The sequence below is a fragment of the Berghia stephanieae genome, chromosome 11 (genome assembly GCF_034508935.2).
Source record: "Berghia stephanieae isolate SIO BIC M18660-M18661 chromosome 11, UCSD_Bste_1.3, whole genome shotgun sequence".
Lineage (NCBI taxonomy): Eukaryota > Metazoa > Mollusca > Gastropoda > Nudibranchia > Aeolidiidae > Berghia > Berghia stephanieae.
In genome coordinates this window covers 28,455,604-28,481,402 of record NC_088370.1, presented here as the reverse complement: position 1 = coordinate 28,481,402, position 25,799 = coordinate 28,455,604, and the positions used below count along the sequence as shown (strand labels likewise).

General features: G+C 34.0%; 1 protein-coding gene across 1 annotated transcript; it reads left to right on the top strand.

Annotated features, from left to right (window-relative positions):
• Nucleotides 1–2: 2 nt before the first annotated feature.
• LOC144957214 (transmembrane 9 superfamily member 1-like) lies at nt 3–24,386 on the top strand. The gene is made up of 15 exons (XM_078888268.1): nt 3–105; nt 4,389–4,478; nt 5,418–5,499; nt 6,040–6,147; nt 8,992–9,110; nt 10,547–10,656; nt 11,749–11,812; nt 12,681–12,752; nt 15,274–15,424; nt 16,211–16,336; nt 17,334–17,426; nt 17,946–18,056; nt 18,742–18,904; nt 20,198–20,389; nt 21,213–24,386. Exons 1-15 carry the CDS (start codon nt 4–6, stop codon nt 21,412–21,414), a joined length of 1,785 nt encoding a protein of 594 aa, XP_078744394.1. The 5' UTR covers nt 3; the 3' UTR covers nt 21,415–24,386.
• The last annotated feature ends 1,413 nt before the right edge of the window (nt 24,387–25,799 follow it).

The following is a 25,799-nucleotide window of genomic DNA, read 5'->3' as shown; positions in this document are numbered from 1 at the left end:
TCAATGTTGTCCATCATGGCGACGAGTCAAATACTGATTGCGTTGATACTTTCAACGATATTTTGTTTTTCCTTGTCGACATCAACATTTAAAGAGGGTGATAAGGTAATGATTACAGCACTGTGCTATGAACCGAAACTTTGCGAAATATTCGATTAACAGTGCTCATTTAGGTACATTTTAAACATGCAGGATTAAAAGACCGACATTGTTTGTACGGTTCCAGTAGATTTCTTCGGATAAATTCCAGCATACAGAGCAGAGGTTTTCCGTCGACTTCATTGTATATCTAGCAATTCAATAATAATAATTAGGTTTTCGTTTCAGGTACTTTCTACTAAACAGCTGAGATACTTTCAATATCCTGTGGTTTGATTAGACCCGTCAACGGTGTGCATCCTTTATTTTTACGCTGTGATTATCCCCAGACACCTGTCTGGGCCTGGGGATAATAAAAATTTGTTATCCCCAGACTAGGCACTTTGATAACTCTAGTCCAGTGGCCGCCGATAGGCTCACTGTAAGGTGAAACTCGTTTTTTGGAACTTTATTTTTGACCCTTTACTGTGTTGGTCACCATGGCGTTATTTGTGAACCTATGTGACTAATTTTGGTATCATTATAAAGTGCACAAATCAAGCTTTCTAACGGTGTATTTCATTCTTAATTTACTGATTGTATTTCTCAGAAAGCTTATGTAATAAAAATTTATAGATTTTTGAATTATAAGAACTTTTTAAATTATGGATACATTTTAATTATACTTTATACATCAATAGACAATTAATTGAAGATTATCTCTGCCAAATTTCATCAAAATTGATACACTCGCTCATTATTTTATTTTTCCCGCCACCAACCCCACTTTTTAGGACAAAAACCTCATATTTTTTTCCATTTTCATTTATCCTTCATTTTTTCTATACTTTCCATACATGAAAATGATTTATATGAAAATAAAGCTTATTTTCTGACCTTTAAAATAATATCTAACACTTGCCATTTATTTTTTAATTGAAACAAAATTACTGAAAACAATAAGTGGGCCATGTTGACTGCAAGACTCAAAATTTCCCGATAGCCGCGAGATGCTGGTTTTGAGGCAGCAGTGAGATCACAGATTCTCTCTGTAAAATTGACAAAAAATTTCAGTAGAAAAATATAAATTACCCTGGAACTGTAGGTCGTAGAGAAACAAATAAGGTATCAAATTTTATGTTTTTTCAAGTCCCATCCCCCTGACTGAGTCAAATCAAGATATTTTGAGTTTGAAAATTTTATCAAAGTGCCTACCCAGACACCTGTCTGGGGATAACGGATAACGAATTTTCATTACCCCCAGACGCATATTTCAAACTCCACTCTTTTAAACAACTATCCACATTCTAGAATATGGAATGTTTCCAGATGCACATAGAAATAAGGAAAGTTAATAAAATATCTATAAAAACATAAAATTAACCAACATTAAAATCAGTTGTTACTACATATACACAATATGCGTCGACTTCGAAGTGGGTGTCATGGCCGAATGTTTTAGTCGTCTGCCCTGGAAGTTTGACCATAATCGACGTTGTGGGTTCGAATCCTGGTAACGTCACTTTTTTTTTTTTTTTTAAATTCCGTCTTCTTTTTACAGAACGTTGAAAGGGATAAATGTCCCATCCATCCTCCCCCCACCTCTTTTTTTTATTATTAAACTCTCTCTCTCTCCTCTCTCTCTCTCTCTCTCTCTCTCTCTCTCTCTCTCTCTCTCTCTCTCTCTCTCTCTCTCTCTCTCTTGTTTTTTTCTAGTTTCTAGCAAATATATTCGTCCCCACTCCGATCTCAAATAGTGTCTAAAAAGAATAAATAATTAAAAAGCAAACAAACAGAAATATTCAGAGAGCGACCAAATGGTCAGATAGAGGAGAAAAAAAAAACAATAATTGTTTTAAAAATAAAAACAATAATTGTTTAAATAAAAACAATTTAAGAAATTCATGCTCAGAAACGGAACATTTACAGGTTTAGCAAACAAAAAACTCTAAGGTTTAGGTCAAAATATTTTTAAAAAAAGAAAAAGAGAGATTTCCCTCGGAGCAGGGAATAGTGTTAACAATAATAATAATAATAATAATAATAATAATAATAATAATAATAATAATAATAATAATAATAGTAATAGTATTATAATAAGTGTATTAATAATAAAAATAATACTATTATTGATAATAATGTAATAATGATTATGATGGTAATAGTAATAATAATAACAAATATTACAATTATTATTATTATTATTATTATTATTATTATTATTATTATTATTATTATTTTATCATTGACCAAAACAAAAAAAAGCAATAATAGATCTAGAGCAAATTAAATAATGAAATAATATTATCGGAGAAATAAAAAATTCAACTGATTAAAAAAAAACTCTTGCTCGGAACTCGGAACAAAAGTGAAAACAATGAAAATCAATTGGGAAGAAAGAAAGAAAAGTAAAAAAAAAAAAAAGTGAGTGGGGGGGGGGGGGGGGGTTGCGACTGGGTCGAATCTGTGCAGCTAAAAGGAGTAAAATGAAAGGTGGCCTTACCCACTGAGCTGCCTATCCACACCGCTATCGGAATATTTTAAATTCATATATGAGCTAAACATATTTCCACCATTTTTGCTTCCTTGTTTTGGTAGTTATTTTCATCTCTGATTCGAATAAATATATGTTGTTGGATCTAGTTTTGTGGACGTGTGATACTAAATTGTATTGTCTTGTGCGAAGCAGACAGGAAAATAACAGGTATGGGTTTTGGGCTTTGGGGCGAACAACACCATGGCCTAGGAATTCGTCCACGACATAAAAATTATTCCCGGTCGTCCCCAAAATTGTGGCCAGAATGAGCAAATTATAGAAACAAGAGATGATCAATAAAGTTAACAGGTAAGTTGGTAATGAAAATTTAAATGGTTGGTGGACTATGAACAGATTTGATGATTAACAACTTTCTTCCTGGTTGAAAATAAAAAGTCGAATTGCCAGTTTGACGTTTTCAGATCAAAGTAACAAAAGAAATTTCATTGATCCATTTGCTTTAAAATATTTTTTTCAAAAGAGCTGGATTTGACATTTGATCACTATTTACTTTCATCTTGTGTTAAATATCACTTGATATATTAACTGCTTTGGGACACAACCACTAGTATTTTTTTCCAGAATATTTGGTATTTTTCACGCCTAGTCATTTTGCATAAAATCTTTCTGCCCACTTGCTACATGCGTCTGGGGATAGTATCCTCAGACAGGTGTCTGGGGATAACAAAAATTGGTTATCCCCAGACACCTGTCTGGGGATAACGAATTTTTATTATCCCCAGACAGGCGTCTGGGAATAATGACAGCCTTATTTTTATCTTTCAGTTCCAGTATCTTTTACAATCAAATTATAATTAATTAAGTCAGTCAGTCAGTCTGATTCTAACACTGATTTTTTTTTCAAAAGTAAAAATTGATCATTCATTTTTACATAGACAGATAGGCCTTTCGAAACCTTTGGGGGTCCTTCCGAAAGCTTCTACATCCCCAGTATTCTTTTTTAAAAATAAATGTTGTATCTAGATAGTATAGGGCTTGGGAGGGAGGAAACTTTTATTTTTTTTTTAAGTCTCCCCCCTTCCAAGCCCCCTACTGGAACATTATAAAAAAGGTTTCTACCCCACTAGAACATTATAAAAGAATACTGGGGATGTAGGAGCTTTCGGAAGGCCTCCCAAACCTTTTAATATGATACCCTACTTTTAGATCTAGGATAAACAGTTCCAAAGTTAGGATTTTCTATTCAAAATTTACCATTGCCAAAATGGCGGGGGGACCTAGGGCTAGGGAGACCAAGATTTTGGCTTTCCAGCGTAAAAGTAAAACCGGGTTTTCTTTATGTTGAAGAGGCGAGTTTTTTCTTCTAATTATTTATTACTGTTTGGTTTTAGTTTTGTTGCTGTTCTTGGTGGGGGGGGGGGTTGCATTGTTTTTTTTTTTTTTGTTTTTTTTTTAAAGGCTTTGCATAATATCCCTGCCCCTGCCCCTCCCCCAAAAAATTCAATTTATTCATCCCATGGGGGTCACACTGCCCCCTTAATAGGAATAGTGGAATACTTTAAAAATTTTACCACTGCTAGATCAGATTTTTTTTTTTTTTACTCTGACTTTATCCATTATTATCAATACAGTACAATAAGTTAGTTAAAGAACAGAAAATTTGGGACCAACAAGAGGTCTTGACTTTTTAATTAGAGTGTTGACTATGCGGATTCCATTGTAACCAGCTTTGATTGATTGAATGTGTCCAAAGGAGAAAATGGCTAAAAAAAAATAAAAAATAATGTGTTCCGTTTCAATTTGTTATGGATAGGTGACGGTGTATGTCAACAAAGTTGGCCCCTACTTTAACCCCCATGAGACCTACCACTACTACCAACTGCCTGTCTGCAGGCCCGGCAAGGTAAGGGGATTGTGCTGATTTTTCCTTTTTGATGTTATTTTTCCGTTGTTATTTTAATTCCACTCATCTTTAGTGTATTATTATATTATATTTCAAATTTAATGATAAGGTTTTTAAAAGAAAAATATCTACTTTAACCAAAGTGCATAAAATATTGAATGGTCAGGGGGACTAGAAGTATGGATCTGGGTGGGGTTCTTGTCCTCCCATTATGGGCAGGGAGACACTTACTTGTCTTTTATTCCCCTTTGTCTGTTTTACAACATGCTTTTTGTCTTTGTCTTGGGATGAGATTACTTGATTTTGTCCTGGCCCTGGCTGAGAGGGAAACAGTTAAATATATAGGTAGTTTTGGGAGATGATATTTTTTTTCCTTATAAATCATCTCTCGGTTATGCATTGTGTTATGTTTTGTTTACATATTATATATGATTTGTAACCATTTGAGTGTATCCCTCTTAGTGTGGACCTGTGCTTGTATCTAGATGAGACTTTTAGGTGATCTCAAACTAAGTACTTTGATAGTGTGCTCTTGGAATCTACATCTATTTCCTATTTGAACCAATTCCCCTTTGTCTTACCTTTTCTTAGGTTCTTTAATTGTGTAAAACCCATAAAACAAAACAAAAACACTAGAATTATGGATCCAGTATATTGCAGCTAACAGCTAACCATGTTCTAGTTTGGAGAGAAGGATTTTTCTTACGCCCATGTTGTATACTCAACATTAGTAAGTTATTTTCTTCCATACCACTGTAACAACTTTGCTATCCATTCTTCGTCGTCCTGATGATTTTTCTGGTAACTCTTGTCTGCTTAAATGCTATAGAGGCACAGATCATCCTTTTTAAGTTCTTCAAGAGCTCTCGGTTTAAGTTTTTGCCATTTTATTTTGACAGTTTTGCTAATGTTTTTTTTTTCTTTATCATTCTTTATCAGATTGAGCACAAGAGTCTCACACTTGGAGAAGTTCTTGATGGGGACAGAATGGCTGTGTCTCTTTACGACATCAGGTTTCGAAGTAAGTTTGTTTTTTGTTTGTTTTTGTCTTTACCTCTTTATAAAATCTTTATTTTATACGAATACCCCTACCTTAGCTCTTTGTGGTTGTGGGGGGGGGGGTTGTTGTTTTGTTGTTTTGTTGTCTTTATTTTAAGGGTATACTTTTTCTGCACTTATTATCTTTTTTCATCTTGTGTTTCTTTTCAAAATATAAATTTTTCTTATAACTGCTTTTGTAAACATAAAATTTATATGTTTCCTCACATTTTAATGTCCACTTTTTGCCATTCCGTCCATTTTCATCACTTTGTGATCTTTTCATTTCTGAAATATGGTTGCCAAAGTGTCACCATTCAACAGCAATGCTTAACATGTAGACATGCTTCCCATGAGGTTTGAATTTCTAGTAACACTTAACGTAATAATTATTATAGTAAAAACGACTTTTGTTTTTCAAAATAAGTCAAGAGGTTCAGAGTGAGAAAAATTAGAGCACAGTGATTTTTCTTTCTCTTGTTTTTTTTTTTTTTTTTCAATTGAGATATATTTTACCTTCCAGATGATATGGCTACTAAAAGAGAGCTTTGCAAAGTCAAATATAGTGAAACAGACTTGGAACTTCTTCGAAGTGCCATAGAAGACTTGTATTACTTTGAATTTGTAGTCGGTAAGTATTGTTAATATGATACATCTTGTTACTTGCAAACAATAATCAGTGCTGATGGCTTTTCATGGCTCGACGGAAATCAGTGATTATGGAGACTAGACAACTTCAGCAATTTTTGCGATATCCCTCTTTTTCGTTAATTTTTGTGATATCATTCGCTTTTCATTTCAGTGTACTTTCCATAAGCAATTGGTGAAGACATCTGAATTGTGTGACTGTCAATAATAGTTTATCATCTTTATTGCTATAACAATGGGGCGTAAACGCAAATGTTAAAAAAATGTCCTGATTTTTCACCTTTGTCACCTTCTGCGCTGAATAATAATAATGATGATAATCTTGTGTATAGCACTGAGAAATGGTCTTAGAATAAAATTTGGGCCACCCTCTCATTTAGATATTTTATTTATTCACAGACAATATTGCATTCATAATGCGGATGAGGATAATAATTGTATTAATGATAATAGTGGACTTTTGTATATATTATAAGTATAAAATGTAAGCGCTTAAATAATATTATAGTCAAAAATGTTAACCTCCCACAATATTACTATTTCTTCTTACATGTTATCTAACTTCTTAACTAATATGTTTTAATGAGTGCTTAAAAATTGACTGCTCTGATTCGAAATGCCCCTGTGACATTGGTGGGAGGGGGAGGGGTTGAGATTGGGGATATTGAGCTATCCACAAGATTCAATGTTTGTGTTATTTTCTAGTGTGGACATTGGTAAGTGCAGTACAGTGCTCTAAGACTTGTAATAAGGTCAACTTATAGGAAGCTTGATCAGTGATTAGAATTAGATCGGTGGCAATGTCAAGCCAATTTTGGACCTCCTAGTAGGTACAGAAAACTGATTTTTCAAACCCAACAATGCTCAATTTAGTCACTTTTGCTTAAAAGAGTTTGCAATTCTGAGCATTTTGATACCAATATCATACATGTATCTCAATTTTTAAGGAAGATATGGTTATTTGAAAATTTGACAATTTCGTCGTCGCGACACCCTGCTTCAGCACCCAACTTCGGGACTTCATATAAAAAAAAGTATCGGGCTCACAATGACAAAATTTCAACTGCTTAGAGTCTCATAGAAATTAAACAACTCCAATTTTTTTCAGAACTCTAGCTCTTTATTTAATTACATTTTAAGCGCCATGAAAACGCAAAAAAATGCATATTTCCCATAAATCGCCAAGGGAGACAAAAAATGTGTCCGTCGAGGCAGCCTCTGGTCGGCACGCCATTTTGCTCTCACTGACTGGGCTGTGCAACTCGTGTTTATTTACCAAAGTTAAATGCTGGGCGAATGCGGGCGATACTTATAATCGGTACGGCATTTCCATATTTTAAGAGAAAAATGGATGAGCTTTCCAGTAATGTAAAAATAGTCTGCTGAAATTTTGTGGAAATGAGTTTAATCTTCCTTTTTTTGAGAAATTTTAAAATAAAATCGCTTCCCCTAAATAAACCAACGGTTATTTGGTATCGATCGAAACGTCAAGATCTTGTGCACATTTTAAACCAATTACTGATCCGATACCACCCATGGCCCGAATTCGCCAAGCTCTTCAAGATGACCGATCGCGAAAAGTTCGTTTTTTCCATCAGCGGGCGAGCCGATTAGTGACTTGTTTCAAAACCCACTTAAATTATCTTCAAAAAAAGCAGATAAATCATTTAGACACCATTTTAAAGGGATTTGAATAAGCTTTCGATTGATATAAATTTTATCCTTGTCATTTTGATATTTAATGGAATACAACGAAGTAAAATTTATGTAAAACACATCGAAAATTGTCCGCCAGAGCGCATTAGCGGCAGTTTGCCGTACCTACTCCTAGTGATTTGTCTTACTGAATCAGAGCTTAACACCTGGGTGGGATTCCTGACCTCCCATAGTTGGTAGGGAGGCACTTACTCTGTCTTCTATACCCCTTTATCTTCATTCCAACATGCTTTCTGTCTTTGTCTTTGGATGAAATTACTTGGTTTTGTTCTGGCACTGGCGTGGAGGGAAACAGTCAAAGTTAAATGTATAGTTAGTTTTGAGAGATGATATTCTTTTCCTTGTAAATCATCCCTCTGTTATGCACTGTTATTTATTCTGTTTTATTTACATATTATATATGATTTGTTAACATTTGAGTGTATTCCTCTTAGTGGGGACCTGTGCTTGTGTCTGGATGATACATTTAGGTGATCTCAAACTATGCGCTTAGATAGTGTGCTCTTGGAATCTACATGTTTCCTATTTGAGCCATTCCCCTTTGTCTTACCTTTTCTTGGGTTGTTTAATTGTAATTCTAGAATTTGACTATCCCATTTTCTTCTTTTTTACTGGAGCTGATATAACCTAAATGTTGTTGCAAGCCCCATAAAATCCTTAAAAACAAAAATTAGAGCTTAAGACATGTTAATGTTATATTACCCACTTTTTATTATTACCATTAGAAATATTCAAGGAATTATGAAATTTTGGCTCCGATTTCAGAACTTCAAGAGTACCTCTAAGTCATGAAAACTTATTAAAAATGAAAGTTCGTGCCAGGCTCATTAATCTTAAGGATTTTGAAGCGTTCTTTAATCCTTGTGTGGGTGAATTGTTGATTTCTAAAGTTAACTGAAGCGGCTACAGTTTTTTTTTATCTCCGGAAAAATTACAAAGAAAATTTTTCAAATGGGCAGGTCTGTACTTATGATTATATGGCTCTAGCTTAAGTGAAAAATTGAGCATCTGAAAACTGTTAATCCTGCAATAAGCTTGATTAATTAAGTGAAGCTTTTTGAGGCATATATGCATATATTTTTATATTAATCGTTCATCATTCTAACAACAGACGATATTCCTATAAGAGGTTTTATTGGTCATCTGGAGGAAGGAGGGTTTCTACCTCACAACCACAAGATTTACCTATGGGCTCATCTGCATTTCACCATTGAATACAATGGAGAAAATGTAAGTTTTTTTTTGTTTTTTGTTCCGACTGTTTGATAAGTTGCTTGGCAGGAAAAATTGAAGATGTCAATTTCCATCCATTTGGTTTTCATTAATGGGTTTTTTTTTTTTTTCAGATTAAAACTTGAGATATTTTTGATGGCCCAATATCTACTAAACCTGCTCAAAATGCTTAACAACGGATCGCTGACCAACAGCAACATTTAACATGTAAAATCAGACTTGACGCCTGTTAGGCAATATTACAAATATTTTTTTCGACGTAGACAAAGATATTAACTGCTAGGTACCCATTTTACACCTAAGTACAGTGAGAGAATGTGAGTTGAGAGCCTTTTCCAAGAATTCAACTATGGGCCAAGCAGGGCTCAAACCCAGGGCCTTCCAATTCGAAAGCAAGTGTCATACCACAAGATCACATATCCAACGAATAGGATAATGGAAAAAAAAAAAAAATTTTAAGGAAGAAAATCTCACATTTTAATTTTCATTTGATAAGTGGCAAAAGTTTAAAATAGTGGATATATTTCTGCCGCACTTCATTTGATTATAAGAGTTGCTGTCTGTACTAAAAAAAAGAAAGCATTTGTATTGTAAGCTTTTTCCTATATTCTATCCTGTTTATAATTGTATGCTGTCCCTTTTAAATTGTGCAACTTTTAAAATTCAATGTGGATCTCAGTATTTTAGCTGTTTTTATTCTCTTTCTTTCATACTTTAACCAGTTTACTGCCATACTCGGGGAAGACATATAATATATTTAAAATTTTGACCAGAAATCTAATCCTTCGATTATCAATAGATTTAAATTGCCCTCATCTTAGCAAAAACTCTCAAGCCTGGGAGTGAATGAAGACCTTGCAAGGTCCCAGGTTTGAGAGTTTTTGCCAAGATTATGTTCATTTAAATCGATGGATATTTGAAAGCCCGAGTTTTCTGGCTAAATTTTCTATTACATGGTTTTATATCTTCTCCATGATTTTCACCATATACATCTGAACAGGTGTTTTTTTTAGCACTGGTTGTTTGTTTGTTACCGAACTCTTTACTTTTCAAGTTTAAAAAATCTAAGAATGTTTTAAGATTAAGTAAAATGATTATTTCCAAAATAATCTGGTGAGAGAGCTAGCTTTGGGTGTAAAGGCAATCTTAATCTTTAAGCTTTTTTTTTTCTCGCAAGAATTTGACATCAGTGGATTATACTTAGATAAAAGTGTAAATTGATTCATTTATTGGTCGTATCAGATAGTTTACTTATATTGGTCATGTCCAATATTTTTATGTTGTTGTTATTATTTTTATTATTATCTTCATCCTTATTATTAACAATAATAATAATCATAATAGTATTAGTCATATAGTAAAATGATATATTGTAATAATAACAATAATATTATTATTAATCTTTTTGATTTTAATTTTTTCACTATTTACAGATAATTTATGCAAATGTGACCACAAAGGAGCAGCTGCCTATCTCTTTGGACGGCGTTACGACTCCTTTAGAGGTAGCCTTTACATACACTGTCAGATGGATTGCCTCTGAGTAAGGAATCTTTTTTGTCTCTGCATTATGATGTTAAAGTAAAACCAAAAAAAAAAAAAAATTGCAACAATACAAATACCGTAATGAAATAACAACTCTTCACTGGCATAAGTGAAATATGTTAGACATTGTCAAAAATACAGCTTTTCCATGTTGGCAACTTGAATTATACTAAATGAGTGAGTAAAAAAAAAGTATAAAAGATGTAAAGACCCAGGGATTGCCAATCGATTTAGTCTCTTAAAGGCTGTAAGATGTCAAAGATGTCAAAACTGCAATATGTTTTGTTTTATATCACTGTAAAGCGCTTAGAGCCTGTGACAACGGGGTAAACGTTATATAAATGCCATTCATTTTTATTATTATTAAATATATTGGGCAATCGTGTTTTTTGATCAAAGAATGTCATGTATCTATGAGTCATCATGAAGTAACTAAAGTGAGAGCCATGATTTATTTGCTGTCAACTCAATGTGTAACCTTATGTAAAAAATGCATATTCTTACGCATTTTCATTCATTGTAAGCCTGTACTCATTTTGCTGAGGATTGTATGAATTTTTTTTTTTAATCATACACTTTATTTTAGTTTACTTAAACACTTTAACACTTTGTATGTTTCATGGCCCAGAGCTCATGTTGGGAGTTCAATAATATATTATTTCATTTATACTTCGATATAAGCTTTGTAAAACATGTCACTGCAAAGTAGTTGTGTTATCTATATAAATTATTTGAATTGAGAGAGAGAGATAATCATATTTCCCCAAATGTCTAACTATATTCCCTTTTATTTTTTTTTTTAGATTGTACATATATTTTTCAAAATCTTGCTCATTTTTGCTCTCCATTGTAGACAATTTCACGGGCTAGGGTTTTTAGCACTGAGTGCGGTATTGAAAAATAGAAAAACTTCTAAATCTTCTTGCCTGTGTTATGTTTACCCTTCATGCACTTTGGTATAGAGGGCGGTGACTTCATTATTGACACTAATAGGCTCTCCTTTTGAAAGTTAAATGAATCTTTGGCATGCTGTCCAAATAGTCTTAATGAATGTGTCTAATTTATGATAATTTTTTTCCTCTCTCGCCAGTATAAAATATGAAGACAGGGGTAGGCGTTTGAGGGACAATGCTTTCTTCCCTAAAAATCTTGAGGTAAGTATTCTTACCGTCTGTTCTAGGATTGACAGAAATCATATTTCTGGTGTTCTTCAAGATTAGACTAGAATTTGAAGTGTATTTTGCTTCAGTTCTTTAAAAAAAATTTTTCTAAAAACAGCTTTCATGCACAATCACTGAACCCAAGAGCAGAATTGAAAAGAAAGAATGATGTTCCTGTGTAAAATGTGGCATCTTAATCTATATGATGCTGTACCAAAAAGGCCATTTATGTAACTGTAACGTTTGACTTTAAAAGACATCAGTATTATTTTGAGGATTTGCTGAAGGTGATTTCACAATATGGACAGAGCTGACTTAGGGTTTGTAGCTGTAGCCCCATCAAAAAGCAAGTTGGTCTGCTTTTTCGTGGTATGTCTTATTTCATGTTGTCCGCTGATTTCTATTCAGTGATTTTTGTGCATGGCCAAGTACGCGTAGTTGAAAGTCTGTCGTCGGGGAAATCTGCCAGTAGAAGCCATAATTTTTGTCAGATGAAAACAAAGTTAAATCATTCACACTAACAGTGAAAACATCGGTTCAAAACAAGTCAAAATCACTCACAATGAAAGAACACAACATAGATTGTTAATTTCAACCTCAGAATCCAGGAGTGATTAAACTAAAGTCTTCATATTTTTCTTTCTTCCCTTTGTTTGTAGGGAAAGACAGCCAGTAATCACCTTTCATTTTTCCTAATTTAAAAGTTATTTTTAGCAGGATTTGACGATGACCATGGAGTGGCAGAAGAGTGATAAACTGAGTGATCAATATCCCCTGTTTTCTTATTTTATGGTAATCTAATGTAATTGTTGTTGACATTTGGTGAATGCAAGTTTGTATAATGTGTTTATTTTTACCACAGATTCACTGGCTGTCCATCATCAATTCATTGGTCCTTGTATTTTTGCTGATTGGATTCGTGGTTATTATCATGGTAAGTCATTGTTGGCCCGTGATTGATTGATTTATCTGTGTACTTTTTTGTGTTTTTTTTCTTTCGTCTTCTCTCTTTCATTTTTTCATTTTCTTTCATTCTCTTTCTTTTTTTTTTCTTTAAACTTTTTTCTCCCTCTCTTTATTTGTTGTTTGCTTCCTTTCTTTCTTTGTTTTTTGTTTGTTGTGGGTTTTTTTTCTTTCTTTCTCTTTCTTCTTTTTTTCTTTCAAATTCTTTCTCTCTTTCTTTATTTGTTTGTTTGGTTGTTTTTATTTTTTTTTTTTTTGCTTGCTTTCTCCCTGAGTTTTTTTTTTCTTTTGTTTGTCTATTATTTATTTTTTGTGTGTGTATGAGGTGAGTTAAAGGGGCATTTTTCCCTTTTTTAAAAATTGCAGTGTCAAGTTTGATGCCATTTACTTTGATTTATATCAGAAATAAGATTTTCAGTTTAAAATGAGAAAATATCTGTTTCGTATCAGGCTGCTGACAGTTGAATTTTGAAGGCTAAATAATCACGGAAGTTGAGTTAATTCTAAAAGCTTTTATTTAAGAGATGGCTGTATAATATTCTTATCCCTTACTTACTTACTTATCCGAACCAGCGACCGCCTGAACTCTAGCCCTTCGGTCTATTCTTATCCCACTGTTCCATAATCATACTGCATTCATCTTCTACTGTTCTATACCACATCATCTGCTGAGCCCTGATAGTAAAGTACTATTGTGTTATCATTTTCATATTGAAAGGAGATTCTAATTCCATTTTTTGTTTTTTTTTTTCAAGAAACAGCTTATTTCCACTTGATTAGATGTCAATGACAGTCAAAAAGTCCATATTTTATTAACGAAAAAGCCTGTGAATAACAAACTTTCAAAAAATATCCACAGACTATTTTTGTCTGTCCTCGTTGTATTACTTCATCTTTGGAGGAACAGATTTGTTTTTTTGTTTGTTTTTTTTTTTTTTTTGTGAGTTTCGTGAGGAATTTAAGATTAAGATTGATGACTGGATGGGGATCCTGACCTCCCATAGTGGGCAGGGAGGTACATGCTGTGTCTTCTATCCCCTTATATCTGTTTTCCAACATGCTGTCTGTCCTTGTCTTGGAATGAGATCACTTGGTTTTTTCCTGGCCCTGGTCGGAGTCCTGGCTGGGAGGGAAACAGTCAAATGCATAGTTATTGTTTTGGGAGAGGATATTTTTTTCCTTGTAAATCATCTCTCTGTTATGTATTATTATTTTTATTTTGAATGTATAATGTAAGCATTTGAGTGTGTTCCTCTTTGTTGGATTTTGTGCTTTTGTCTGGCTGAGACTTGTAGGTGATTTCAAACTAAGTACATTGGTGGTATGCTCTTGGAATCTACATCTGATCCCTATTTTTTCTCAGTTCCCCTTTGTCTTACTTTTTCTTGGGTGCCTTAATTGTAATTCTAGAATTTTTTACTATCCCATTTTCTTCCTTTTTACTGGCGCTGATATAACCTAAATGTGTTGCAAGCACCGTAAAACCCTCAAAAACAAAACAAAAACATAAGATTAATGAATCAGCTATTCAAACAGCTCTGTATAGTGTAAAATATAAAAAAAAAAGGGGGGGGGGGGATGACATTTATTCATACCTTAAAAGAATATAGATGGGTCATGTTGTAGTATCATATAAACACTTCTTTACTGACCTTGATAAAGGGTCGTAAAATTGGTTTATTTTCTATTGTTTTCCAAATAAAGTCTTTCGCAAGAATTTGGATGCCTCTCTTTCTCTTACTTCTGTAAGAAAATTTGCAGGAACTAATTAAAAAATATATTCCTACTCGAAATTTAAGATCATCTCAGTCCCAATTTCTAAAGGTTACCACCTCAAAATCTACTTTTGGTTTTTAAAAAAAATCTTTTCATCCATTGCTCCACGCCTATGGAACACACTCAGTCCTTAGACAAAGTCTTGTGACAATTTATCATCTTTCAGGAAATGTCTGAAGACTGAGTTGTACCGTAAGGCTTCTTTTTTTTATGAAATAGATGTTGCTTAGATTCTGTTTCTGTATTCATGCTTATTATGTAATGGCGTAATTTATTATTTTTTTTGTTTTGTTTTTTTTTTCTATTTTGTAAAGCACACTCAGTCCTCAGACAAATCCTGTGACTAATTATCATCTTTCAGGAAATGTCTGGGTTTTTTTTTTCTCTATTTTGTAAAGCGTCGCAGAGCACGATTAGCGTGGGTGTTTAGGCGCTTTATAAATTCATTATTATTATGCCAAGAGAGTCTAATTTAATATTCTAATAATTAAACTGCTGTGAAGTCAAATACTGTAAATTAGGTATAAATTCCACTTTTGATGTCAGGCTCATTTCGACAGGGCATCAGGCCAGTCACTAAAACGAACATTATACATGAGGAAAGCCAAGTGTTGAATAATAGGAGAATGATTTGGTCACATAAGCGTGTTTATTTTGTTCAAATGTCAATTGAAGTTAACACATTTCAAACCCTTCATTTCCTCTACATGTCACAGACAAGAGTTCTGAAGAGTGATTTTGCTCGTTACAATATTGAAGATGAGGAGGATACAGATGATTTAGACTCTGATGATAATGGATGGAAAATTATTAGAACAGATGTATTCCGTTTTCCCCCTTACAAAATGCTGTTCTGTTCCATTTTGGGTAAGAATTCATCTTATATTTTACCTTTGCATTTTAGATATGAAGTTGTTCTCTGTCTATATTAAAGATGTCATTATTTAACCCTCTCCTTACCAACTATAGGAAAATCGTCACTTTCGTTACGATACAACCAACATTTTTCTTGTTCAAATTTCTTTTATACATCATAAAATTTACAGAAAATGAACAGTGTGTTGTAGAGCAAGTTTTGCTAAAGAAATTATGTATCGCAAGAACTTACTGCTATTGTGTTTGAGTGATAAAAAATCTATTTTTGTGCTAGTTGGGTGTGAAGTTTTGGGGAAATCCTGAAAATGGTTGGTAATAGAGAGTTAAAACTGCCAGGATTATTGAGCCAAAGATATTTTATTTCCAGTACCTTTGAACAGACAGTAATGATTACTTACCACCAATCGTTGCTATTTCGACAAATAGCAGTCAAATATCAGCAGACTTCACACAAATTTTAACCAGATTTGTTTGCAGAGCTACCAACGCACTGCTTATCCTGCTAGGATTTTTTCTATCCCACTTTCCTGGGTGGGGTTCCTGACCTCCCATAGTGGGCAAGGAGGTACTTATTGTGTCTTCTATCCCCCTATACCTTTTTGGAGTAATGGTAGTGCAGTTGTTACTTATATCTAATGCTGTATTGTAGGATCATTTTAATGTTTATTGTGTCTGTTGAGACCTGACTTTTTTTCAGCTTTAGACTGAACAATTTCCTTTGTCTTGAGATTGACAACTGTTATCATTCTATAGACTTCATTTTGATTCCTATTCCAGGTGTGGGCAGTCAGTTCCTTGCCTTGGCCACTGGTATTCTCCTGATGGCAGTGGCTGGGATGTTCAATGTCCATAGACATGGATCTATCAACGCAGCTGCTGTAGTTCTTTATGCATTCACCTCTAGTAAGTAAAAGCTATTATGAGGTTGTTAAGTCTTATTTGTACAACTCCCATGTAATGAATTTGAACTTTTTTTGCTTTTGTCTTTTTAATCTTTAGATTTAATTTTAGTTTATACAGAGCGTTGTTCTTTCCAATTACACATGAAAGGGCGATTCTATGAAACGCTCTATACCCAAATTTATAGATGCTGTGCACTTGTGGCTAAGAAGCTCACAACATTGCCATCCAGAAATATAACGGACTTACACACAAAACTGTGTAACCTTGAACGTTAAGAGTCTGGGTAAGACAGTTTAGTGAGAATTACTCATAAAAATGGATGGTAAGAAACAATAACAAAGACCCAAATGATGTCAACTTCGTTCTATCTATACTTACTGGGAAGTGTAAAATTGTGGCATGTTGGCAGGAGTTCAAGATAGTATTGTCTAATATTACGGTCTGAAAAAGTGTTGATACAACGGCTTTAATACAGAACAAAACACTTAAACAGTCTTTTTAAAACTCAAAATACCCTTCTTCAGTCAACGACAAAAACAATTGAAATGGGTGAAGCAGTGCCAGACAAAGCAGAAAGAAAAATACTAGATAAAACAATCCCAAAAAATCAGCCTGTCCCAGTCAAGGCTGTATGATTTTTTGTTACTGTTTTTTTTTTTCTAGTATTTTTCTTTCTAATTTATCTAGCACTGTATGTACACCTTTCCAGATCTTTATCCTACACCAGTGTCACCTCATTATAACATAATGAACGCTACGAGTACATTCACATTAAAACATTTCAAATGGCTTAGTGATATCCACGAGTGAACAAAACTTTAAAATCACACAATTAACCACAGCACTGAGATACGCCAAAATGTGGGCCTTTTAAATTATTACTCCAGTCACTGTTGAAGGTACTGAGAAAGGTAGAGAACACACATTTACTCAAAATCCAATTTTATCTTGCCTAATATGTTAATGAATTAAAATATTTTCTGCACATCTCTTCCAGGCATCAGTGGCTATGTAGCCTCGAAGATGTACAAGAAGATGGGAGGAGAACATTGGGTGGCCAACATTAATTTGACGTCTGCCCTTTTTGCTGGTAATATTTTTTGATGAATAATGTGATTTCATGGTCAATTTGAAGCAGATTAAAAAAATAAATACAACAGCTAAATGTCAATACTTCCAACATTGTTCTTGTAATTTTATATTCCATGGCCGTTACTTCAGTATTAGCAAGGTTGCCGATTTCTCATTTATATACAGAATTCAGTTTGTTAAAAAACCTCGGTATATTTTCCAATCATCTGGCAAAACAAATGGAATAAATAAGTATGTAATGTCATTTTACTGGATTTCAGTGTTCAGATAGGGGTTGGTGGATGTGTTCATGTAACAGTTCGGTGAATTTTTCATCCCAAATCAGCAACCCTGTATTAGGCTTAGACTTAGACATTGAGCAGATTGACCTCATTCACAGGCTCTTTGGTTTTCATTACAAATTGAATATTGTTTACTTATATTTCTCTTGAGATCTGCTTAATGTCAAGCAATCAACACTTTGAGAGATAAAATAATGAACCCCGAAAGTGAAAATGTGTGCCTCTCATTTCCTCAGCTCCTTTCTTCTTTGTATGGGCTGTCATCAACACTGTGGCATGGGGCTATGGGACCACCCGGGCTTTACCTTGGACCACAGTGGTTCTCCTTATGGCTCTCTGGATTTTTAGTAAGTATAGAACTACCTTTTAAGTCCATAGAATCATTTGGTTGACTTATCTTCATCGTTTTTGACACTTGGTTTTTTGTTGTCCTCAGTCAATCTTCAAATTAGAATTAGAATATCGACAACTTAAATTTTTGGTCACTAAGTACCGTTCAAGAATTATAAAATGTTTTGATTATCATACTGACATTATTATTATTTCAACCACATATAGAAGACATGTTTAACCGGGAAATGATTGTACATGATTTAGGAATCTAAAATTGAGAAATGGTGTATGTCCTTTTATTATTATTCTAAAATTTTTGTTTGTATTCTCAGTTACTTCCTAATTTGGTTTTTCTTTGTGATACACCGTTTTTGTGTTGGAGAGAGGAAAGCACACTCAGAAGAGAGAGGCCATGGTTTAATGAGGATGTATTGAAAATAAGTGATAGTAAAATATTTGTTACTAAAAATTTTCTTTGATATTTGTTGAAGTCAAAATTGATATATAAGCATAAATTGGTGAATCGATGTGAACATTTCTATTTTCATGGAATACCTTAAATGTAACCTTCAAGATTTAAAATTTCACAAAGGATTTCAGGGAGATGTTTCAAATTCGTCACTCAAAAATTTAAAAAATTAAAATTATTTAAGTGATAGATGCAGGTCAGTTTAACAACTCAATATCTATCTCTTTCAGTTGGATACCCCCTGACAGTTCTTGGAGGTATATTTGGCAGGAATTGGGCGGGAAGCTTTGACGCCCCTTGTCGCACCAAAAATATTGCCAGAGAAATCCCACCAGTGCCTTTGTACAGGTCTGCTCTGGCCCACTGCGCCATTGGTGGATTCTTGCCTTTCAGGTAAAAGCAATGACTGGGTGGGGTTCCTGACCTCCCATAGCGGGCAGGGAGGTACATACTGTGTCTTCTATCCCCTTATATCTGTTTTCCAACATGCTTTCTATCTTTGTCTTGGAATGAGATTACTTGGTTTTTTCCTGGCCCTAGTCGGAGTCCTGGCTGGGAGGGAAACAGTCAAATGCATAGTTGTTGTTTTGGGAGATGATATTTTTTTCCTTGTAAATCATCTCTCTGTTATGTATTATTGTTTGTGTTATTTTAAATGTATAATGTAAGTATTTGAGTGTGTTCCTCTTTGTTGGATTTTGTGCTTGTGTCCGGATAAGACTTATAGGTGATCTCAAACTAAGTACATTGGTGATATGCTCTTGGAATTTACATCTGATCCCTATTTGTTCCCAGTTCCCTTTTGTCTTACTTTCTCTTGAGTGCTTTAATTGTAATTCTAGAACTTTTCACTATCCCATTTTCTTCCTTTTTACTGGCGCTGATATAACCTAAATGTGTTGAAAGCGCGTAAAACCCTTAAAAACAAACAAACAAAAGCAATGACTGACTTTGGTACTAATGCTGCTTTCACCAGCTGTTGTGAAATCTTTTCAGTATTGATGTTCTTGTATGAAATTATTCTTAAAAGCCAGCAATGCAAGAAGTCTTGTCTTTTGTCCTATGTTCATGTTTTCCTTCCAAATATGACGGATCTTTGTTGAATGTAACCGATTGCGTCATAGGTGGCCCTCCTTCAATGAGTCCCCATGTCAGAAGTAAAAATGTCTTTTGCATTATTTCTGCTCTCCTGGGTCAGGATAAACTTTTAAACTCAAATAAGTCTCAGATTTCTTTGGATCAAAGTCATTGAATTCACTGTCTATTTCACGATTAGCTAATTTTTATTTTTTTAAAAATGCAATTGCCAATAGCGCAATATCCACTAAATGTGCTCTAAGAGCTTTACAAGGAGTCCCTGGCCAACAGCAACACTTAACATGAAGGATGTGGCATGACGCCTGTTAGGCGACTTTACAATTTTTTCGGACAAAGACAACACTGTTAACGGCCATTTACTCATTTTACACCTGAGTACGGTGAGAGAATGCGAGTAAAGAGCCTTTTCCAAGGACTCAACGATGCGCCGAGCTAGGCTTGAACTCAGGACCTTCCTATCCAAAAGCGAGTTGTCATACCACCAGACTCACATAGTCGCACAAGACTTAACAATGCCACCAAACAAGGATTTTTAAATGATTTTCTATTTCATTTTTTCATATAACCTAATTCTTATTTTCCCCACAGTGCCATCTCAGTGGAGCTTTACTACATCTTTGCCACGCTGTGGGGTAGAGAGCAATACACCCTCTTTGGCATCTTGTTTATTGTATACGGCATTTTGCTGAGTGTGACTGCCTGTATATCCATCGCTCTAACCTACTTCCAATTGTCAGCAGAGGATTACCGGTGGTGGTGGAGATCCATTTTCAGTGCTGGGTAGGTCTAACTTTTCAGTACTTTTTTAAACGGGGAAGGAAAGTTTAAAGATTTTTACGCATTTGTGGTTTGTTTTGTTTTTTGTTATTGTTTTAGGGTTTTTTGTTTTGTGGTTTTTTTTTGGGGGGGGGGGGGGGGGGGTGTATTGTTTTATACTTTTAGGTTTGTTTTTTTTTTGGGGGGGGGGGGGGAGGGGCAATGTTAGAGGATCGGGTTGCAAGGAATGACTTTGAAACTGGGTGGGGTCTATTGACTTCCCATATCTGAACATATCTTGTAAAAGATTTGAGTGTATTCCTCTCATTGGGATCCTGTGCTTGTGACTGGATGAGACTTTTACGTGATCCCAAACTAAGTGATGATATGCTCATGGAATCTACATCTGTTCATTATTTGAACCAATACACTGTTGTCTTACCTTTTCTTGAGTGCTTTCATTGTAATTCTATAAGTTTTCTACTATCCCATTTTCTTCCTTTTTTTTTTGTTTGTTTTTTTCATCTAAAATTTGTTTTTCCTCTTTCTTTCTTTTTTTTTTTTACTACATTTTGAATTTGTTGATTATTCTACCCACTTGTATTTGACTCCACAGATCGACTGGTGTTTTTGTTCAGATATGGGAAGTCAATAGACCCCACCCAGTTTCAATGTCAATCCTTGCAACCCAATCCTCTAACGTTGGTTCAAATAATGAACAGATGTAGATTCCATGAGCATATCATCACTTAGTTTGTTTTTCTTCTTTCTTTCTTTTTTTTTTGTTTTTTTTTTACTACATTTTCAATTTGTTAATTATTCTGCCCACTTGTATTTGACTCCACAGATCGACTGGTGTTTTTGTTTTCCTATACGCCTTGTTCTACTACTACAAACGTTCCAACATGTCAGGTCTTCTCCAGACCCTGGAGTTCCTGGGCTACACGGCTCTCACCTGCTACGTCTTTTTCCTCATGTTGGCCACCGTATCCTTCTTCGCCTCCCTGCAATTTGTTCGTTACATCTACGTCAACATTAAGATGGATTGATGACGTTGAATGTTACTACTCACTGCTGCTGCTGCTCCTGCTCTGTTGTCGTCATGTTGTTGTCAAGGGGACTCCTTTGAATTCTTACTGTCTATTATAAAAGTGTTCAATTTCGACAACTTTAACATTTTTCCATATACCTGATTTTGTCGTTACTGTTTTTTTCTTTTTATTTTTAGCGTGTGATTTATGTTTTTTGTTGGTTATTTTTGTCTTCTTTATTTATTTATTTTTTTACTTTTCAATACATCCTTATTTTTGTTTTAAAAATGTGTTTTAGGATAATTATTGGGGATTTAAGTTAATACAACATGACGCTTTCTCACCCTAGAAAATACTATTTAATGACATAAGCATGTAAATTAGATTTATTTTAGTGTAAAGTGAAAATTATGAAATTAAGTCTTAAAATTTTTACAAAATTTTCTCAACTGGGAAGTGCATGTGTGATGCTTATAGACCTTGTAAGGTTATCCGTCTTGTGTTTAAAGCCTTTTTGAAACAAAAACAAAACAAAAAGTACACTGAATCTTGTAAGTGATTTCATTCCTAGGTGCTCTCATTTTAAAAAATTGTCAACGTTTTTTGTTTTTTTTTAATCTGATGTTTTGTCAGAGAGTTTATCGTTTTCTGTTGATAATCAGTTTTTGAGTGTTTTTATTATTATTTTTTTTAATCAGATCTGTTTCATGGTATTATGATGTATATTTATACATATATATATATATATACATAAATGTTATAGTGAATGACATAATCAGTCGGATGGTGAAAAGGTTTGAACTGAGATATTGCCAAGCCTAGTTCTTGTCATAAATTATTAAATCAACCCTTTTTGTACATCTTCGGGAAATATCAAAGCTTAATTTCACTTCTAAATATTCTTTACAACTAGTCAAGTTGAAAAAGTATGGAGTTTGAGAAAAGTTAATGGATACCTTTCCCATTCATCTGACCATAACTTCATGAAAAATCACCCGATTTATTTCAAATAAAGATCAAAATGCTCTGGTGCGCATATTCTTTCAGAAAATGAAGAGAGAAAAAATGCACATCCAAATTTTCACCTTCCACCTGATTATGCCATGCACTGACATAATAGTTGTAGGAACACAAATATCGGCTTGAAAGTGTTTGATGCCTTGGCATGGGTTTTGATTGAACTCTGGGGATATTTTCTTTTCTTGTTTTTTTTTTTTTTTAATCTCTTTCCTTTTTGTTTTTATTTTTCTTGTTTATTTATTTTCATTTATTTTTGGATGTATGTATATAATTATCACCATTGATTCAATTTTGCCATATTGTAATATATATCACATTCTTTTATGGACCACTTCAGTGTTGTTTGGAAATCTTCTTAGGCTTGAATGAAACTGTAAAAAAATTAGTTGAATTTAGCATGAATAAAACGTTGCCTTCTGTTTTCTTTGTCTTTAATGAGCATAGACAATTGACTAACCATATCAAAGCAGTTAATTCCTTGTTCATCCTGGATTATAATACCTGTGATTAGATGTCAATTGATACAACATCAATTATGGATATATTTTTGGGGGGTAGAAAATCAAAATCATGCTTACGTTTTAGCGAGGAAATGAGCCCACCAAGGTTGTTATGTTGTTAAGATCATATAACAAAAGTTTATTGCACATCATATGTTATGTGATGGGATTATATGTTATTTCTAATTTACAAATCACGAAATTGGAAAAAAACAACTGTCTTTGTTTTTTTTTAAACGTTCAATTGTGCGATAGAAAATTTCATAGTTTAATTATTATTTTTTTTCTGGTTTCCAAGTTATTGATTATATCTCTATCCTGATTTTGAGTAACTGTCCTTGTCCACAGCAATCTGAAACATTTGTAGAAGAAACTATTCATGTCATAATTTTGGTGGCTGGGCTGTCAATGCACAAATAACTCGTTTAAATCTGTCAATTGGATGAAGACCGGTCACAATGGGTAATTGTTCCATTGGTATTATTGATTTAACTCAATCAATCAATGCTGATGGGTCTGGGTGGGGTTCCTGACTTCCCATAGTGGACAGGGAGGCACTTACTGTGTCTTCTATCCCCCTATATCTGTTTTCCAACTTGCTTTCTGTCTTTGTCTTGGAATGAGATTACTTGGTTTTGTCCTGGCTGAGAGGGAAACAGTCAAATGTATAGTTGGTTTTGGGAGATGGTATTTTTTTCCTTGCAAATTATCTCTGTTATGCACTGTATTATGTTTCGTTTACATGTTATGTATGATTTGAGTGTGTTCCTCTTAGTTGGGACCTGTGCTTGTGTCTGGATGAGACTTTTAGGTGATCTCAAACTAAGTACTTTGATAGTGTGCTCTTGGAATTTACATCTGTTTTCTATTTGAACCAATTCCCCTTTGTCTTACCTTTTCTTGTGTGCTTTAATTGTAATTCTAGAACTTTGTACTATCCCATTTTCATCCTTTATACTGGCACTGATAATGTGTTGCAAGCGCCGTAAAACCCTCAAAAACAAACAAACAAAAGAACTGGCAGTGAGAGACTTGATGTGTGGTGGAACACACAGGTGCTGTTTCCCACTCAGCTAGATTATCAATGCCATACCTGCCTACTATTACGGATCATCCGTAATACACACTGACGGAAATAGAAGAAATATTATGGAATTTGATCTGACAGTAATTTTGTCGCAGTGTTACAAAAAATAATTTATTTTGTTTCTTAAGTTACCTCGATGCTAAGAGGGAAAAAAAAATTCTCTGAAAATTTCCTGAAAGTTTTAAACGCTACTGCTCATGATATTTAAGTCAATCGCTAACTCGTAATGGTGGCTGTCACAACAAAATTTATTTTACATGTTAAAAGTCAAATCACTAACTCGTAATGGTGGCTGTCACAACAAAATTCATTTTACGTATTAAAAGTCAATCACTAACTCGTAATGGTGGCTGTCACAAGAATATTTATTTTACGTATTAAAATTTGTATGTTGCATTTTTTTTTTTTTTATGGTTTAGTCTAGTTGGACTGGAATTTTACCATTTTTCACTGATGAATTTTGTATTGCTTACTGATTTTGAGATTTTCAAGTAGGCAGGGATGCAATGCTAGTTTATCATCTCAATTCTCTCAAAATGGGGTTGAAGGAAGCACTGAAAATTGGGCTTAAAGGCAATCGTTGTTTTCCTCGTTTTTCACTTTTTGTCACCATCAGGACTGATAAGATTTGTCTTCACATTGTTTTTGATGCGAAATGATTTCATTCGCTGTTACCTGTGATGTAAAAGGACACCTTGTTGTAGCGTCTTAATATGACATTTGTCTTTTTATGTAATCCTGTAAATATTTATGTACACACATATATGACATTGCTGATAAATCACATGATCTTTTAACTCCAGTAGCAATGCCTAACAAGCTTTTCTTTTTCTTTTTTCTCTTTTTTTTTTTTTAAATTCTTCAAGGGGGATGGGAGGAGGGGGTTGGAGTTATAGATATCTTGGTTTTTTGTGAAGCCCACCCAATATTTGGGGAGAAGGACTCAAAACTTCCCGTAATTGGCAAGAGGGAGGTGAACTCATCCTGTCTCTTCTACCACCCTATATAAATTTAGATGTATCCATATATACGGCTTTCTTACTTTGACCTGGCAAGTGGCGAGGTGTATGGGGCAGGTGTGTAAAACCCCTTAAAACAAAAACAAGCAAACAACTTTCACCAATTGATTTAGTCAAGGGTTTTTTGTTTTGTTTTGTTTAGTTGATTTGTTTTGGGGTTTTTTTTTCAAAATTATATTTGCACTGTACATATCAATGAGTTTCAGTGTAATATGATTTCCTATTTGTTGCTTCTATCTTTGTTAACATAAAAAAAATGAAAATTACTTGACTCAGTGTAGATATTAGACGAAGTTGTGGCCAAATTGATATATTTCCTTGTGTTACACGGAGCCATGACCCAAGGACCTTCTGTGATTCAGTTAAATATTTGTCCATTTGATATGATTTATTTTGTGATTTCGATTTTACACTTGATGTAACTATTCATCTTGTTCTTTATAAAGGTTTTTATTTCACTTTCTGGTTGGGGTTCCTGACCTCCCATGTGGGCAGGGAGGTACTTACTTTGTCTTCATTTATATATCCGTTTTCCAACTTGCTCTCTGTCTTTGTCTTGGAATGAGATTACTCGGTTTTGTCCTGGTGGGATACCTTGGCTGAGAGAGAAACAGTCAAATGTCTAGTGTTAGTTTTGGGAGATGATATTTTTTTCCCTTTCTTTCTGTTATTTATTGTTATATATGTGTTGTTTCGAATGTATTATGTAAGCATTTGAGTGTGGGATTCTGGGCTGGTGTCTGGATGAGACTTTTAGGTGATCTCAAACTAAGTACA

Excerpts from the sequence above, each read along its gene's own strand:
- LOC144957214 (XM_078888268.1), top strand. The coding sequence starts at position 4 with ATGTTGTCCATCATGGCGACGAGTCAAATACTGATTGCGTTGATACTT. Across the intron at positions 106-4,388 it reads CATTTAAAGAGGGTGATAAG|GTGACGGTGTATGTCAACAA; the intron begins GTAATGATTACA and ends TGTTATGGATAG. Across the intron at positions 12,753-15,273 it reads GATTCGTGGTTATTATCATG|ACAAGAGTTCTGAAGAGTGA; the intron begins GTAAGTCATTGT and ends TACATGTCACAG.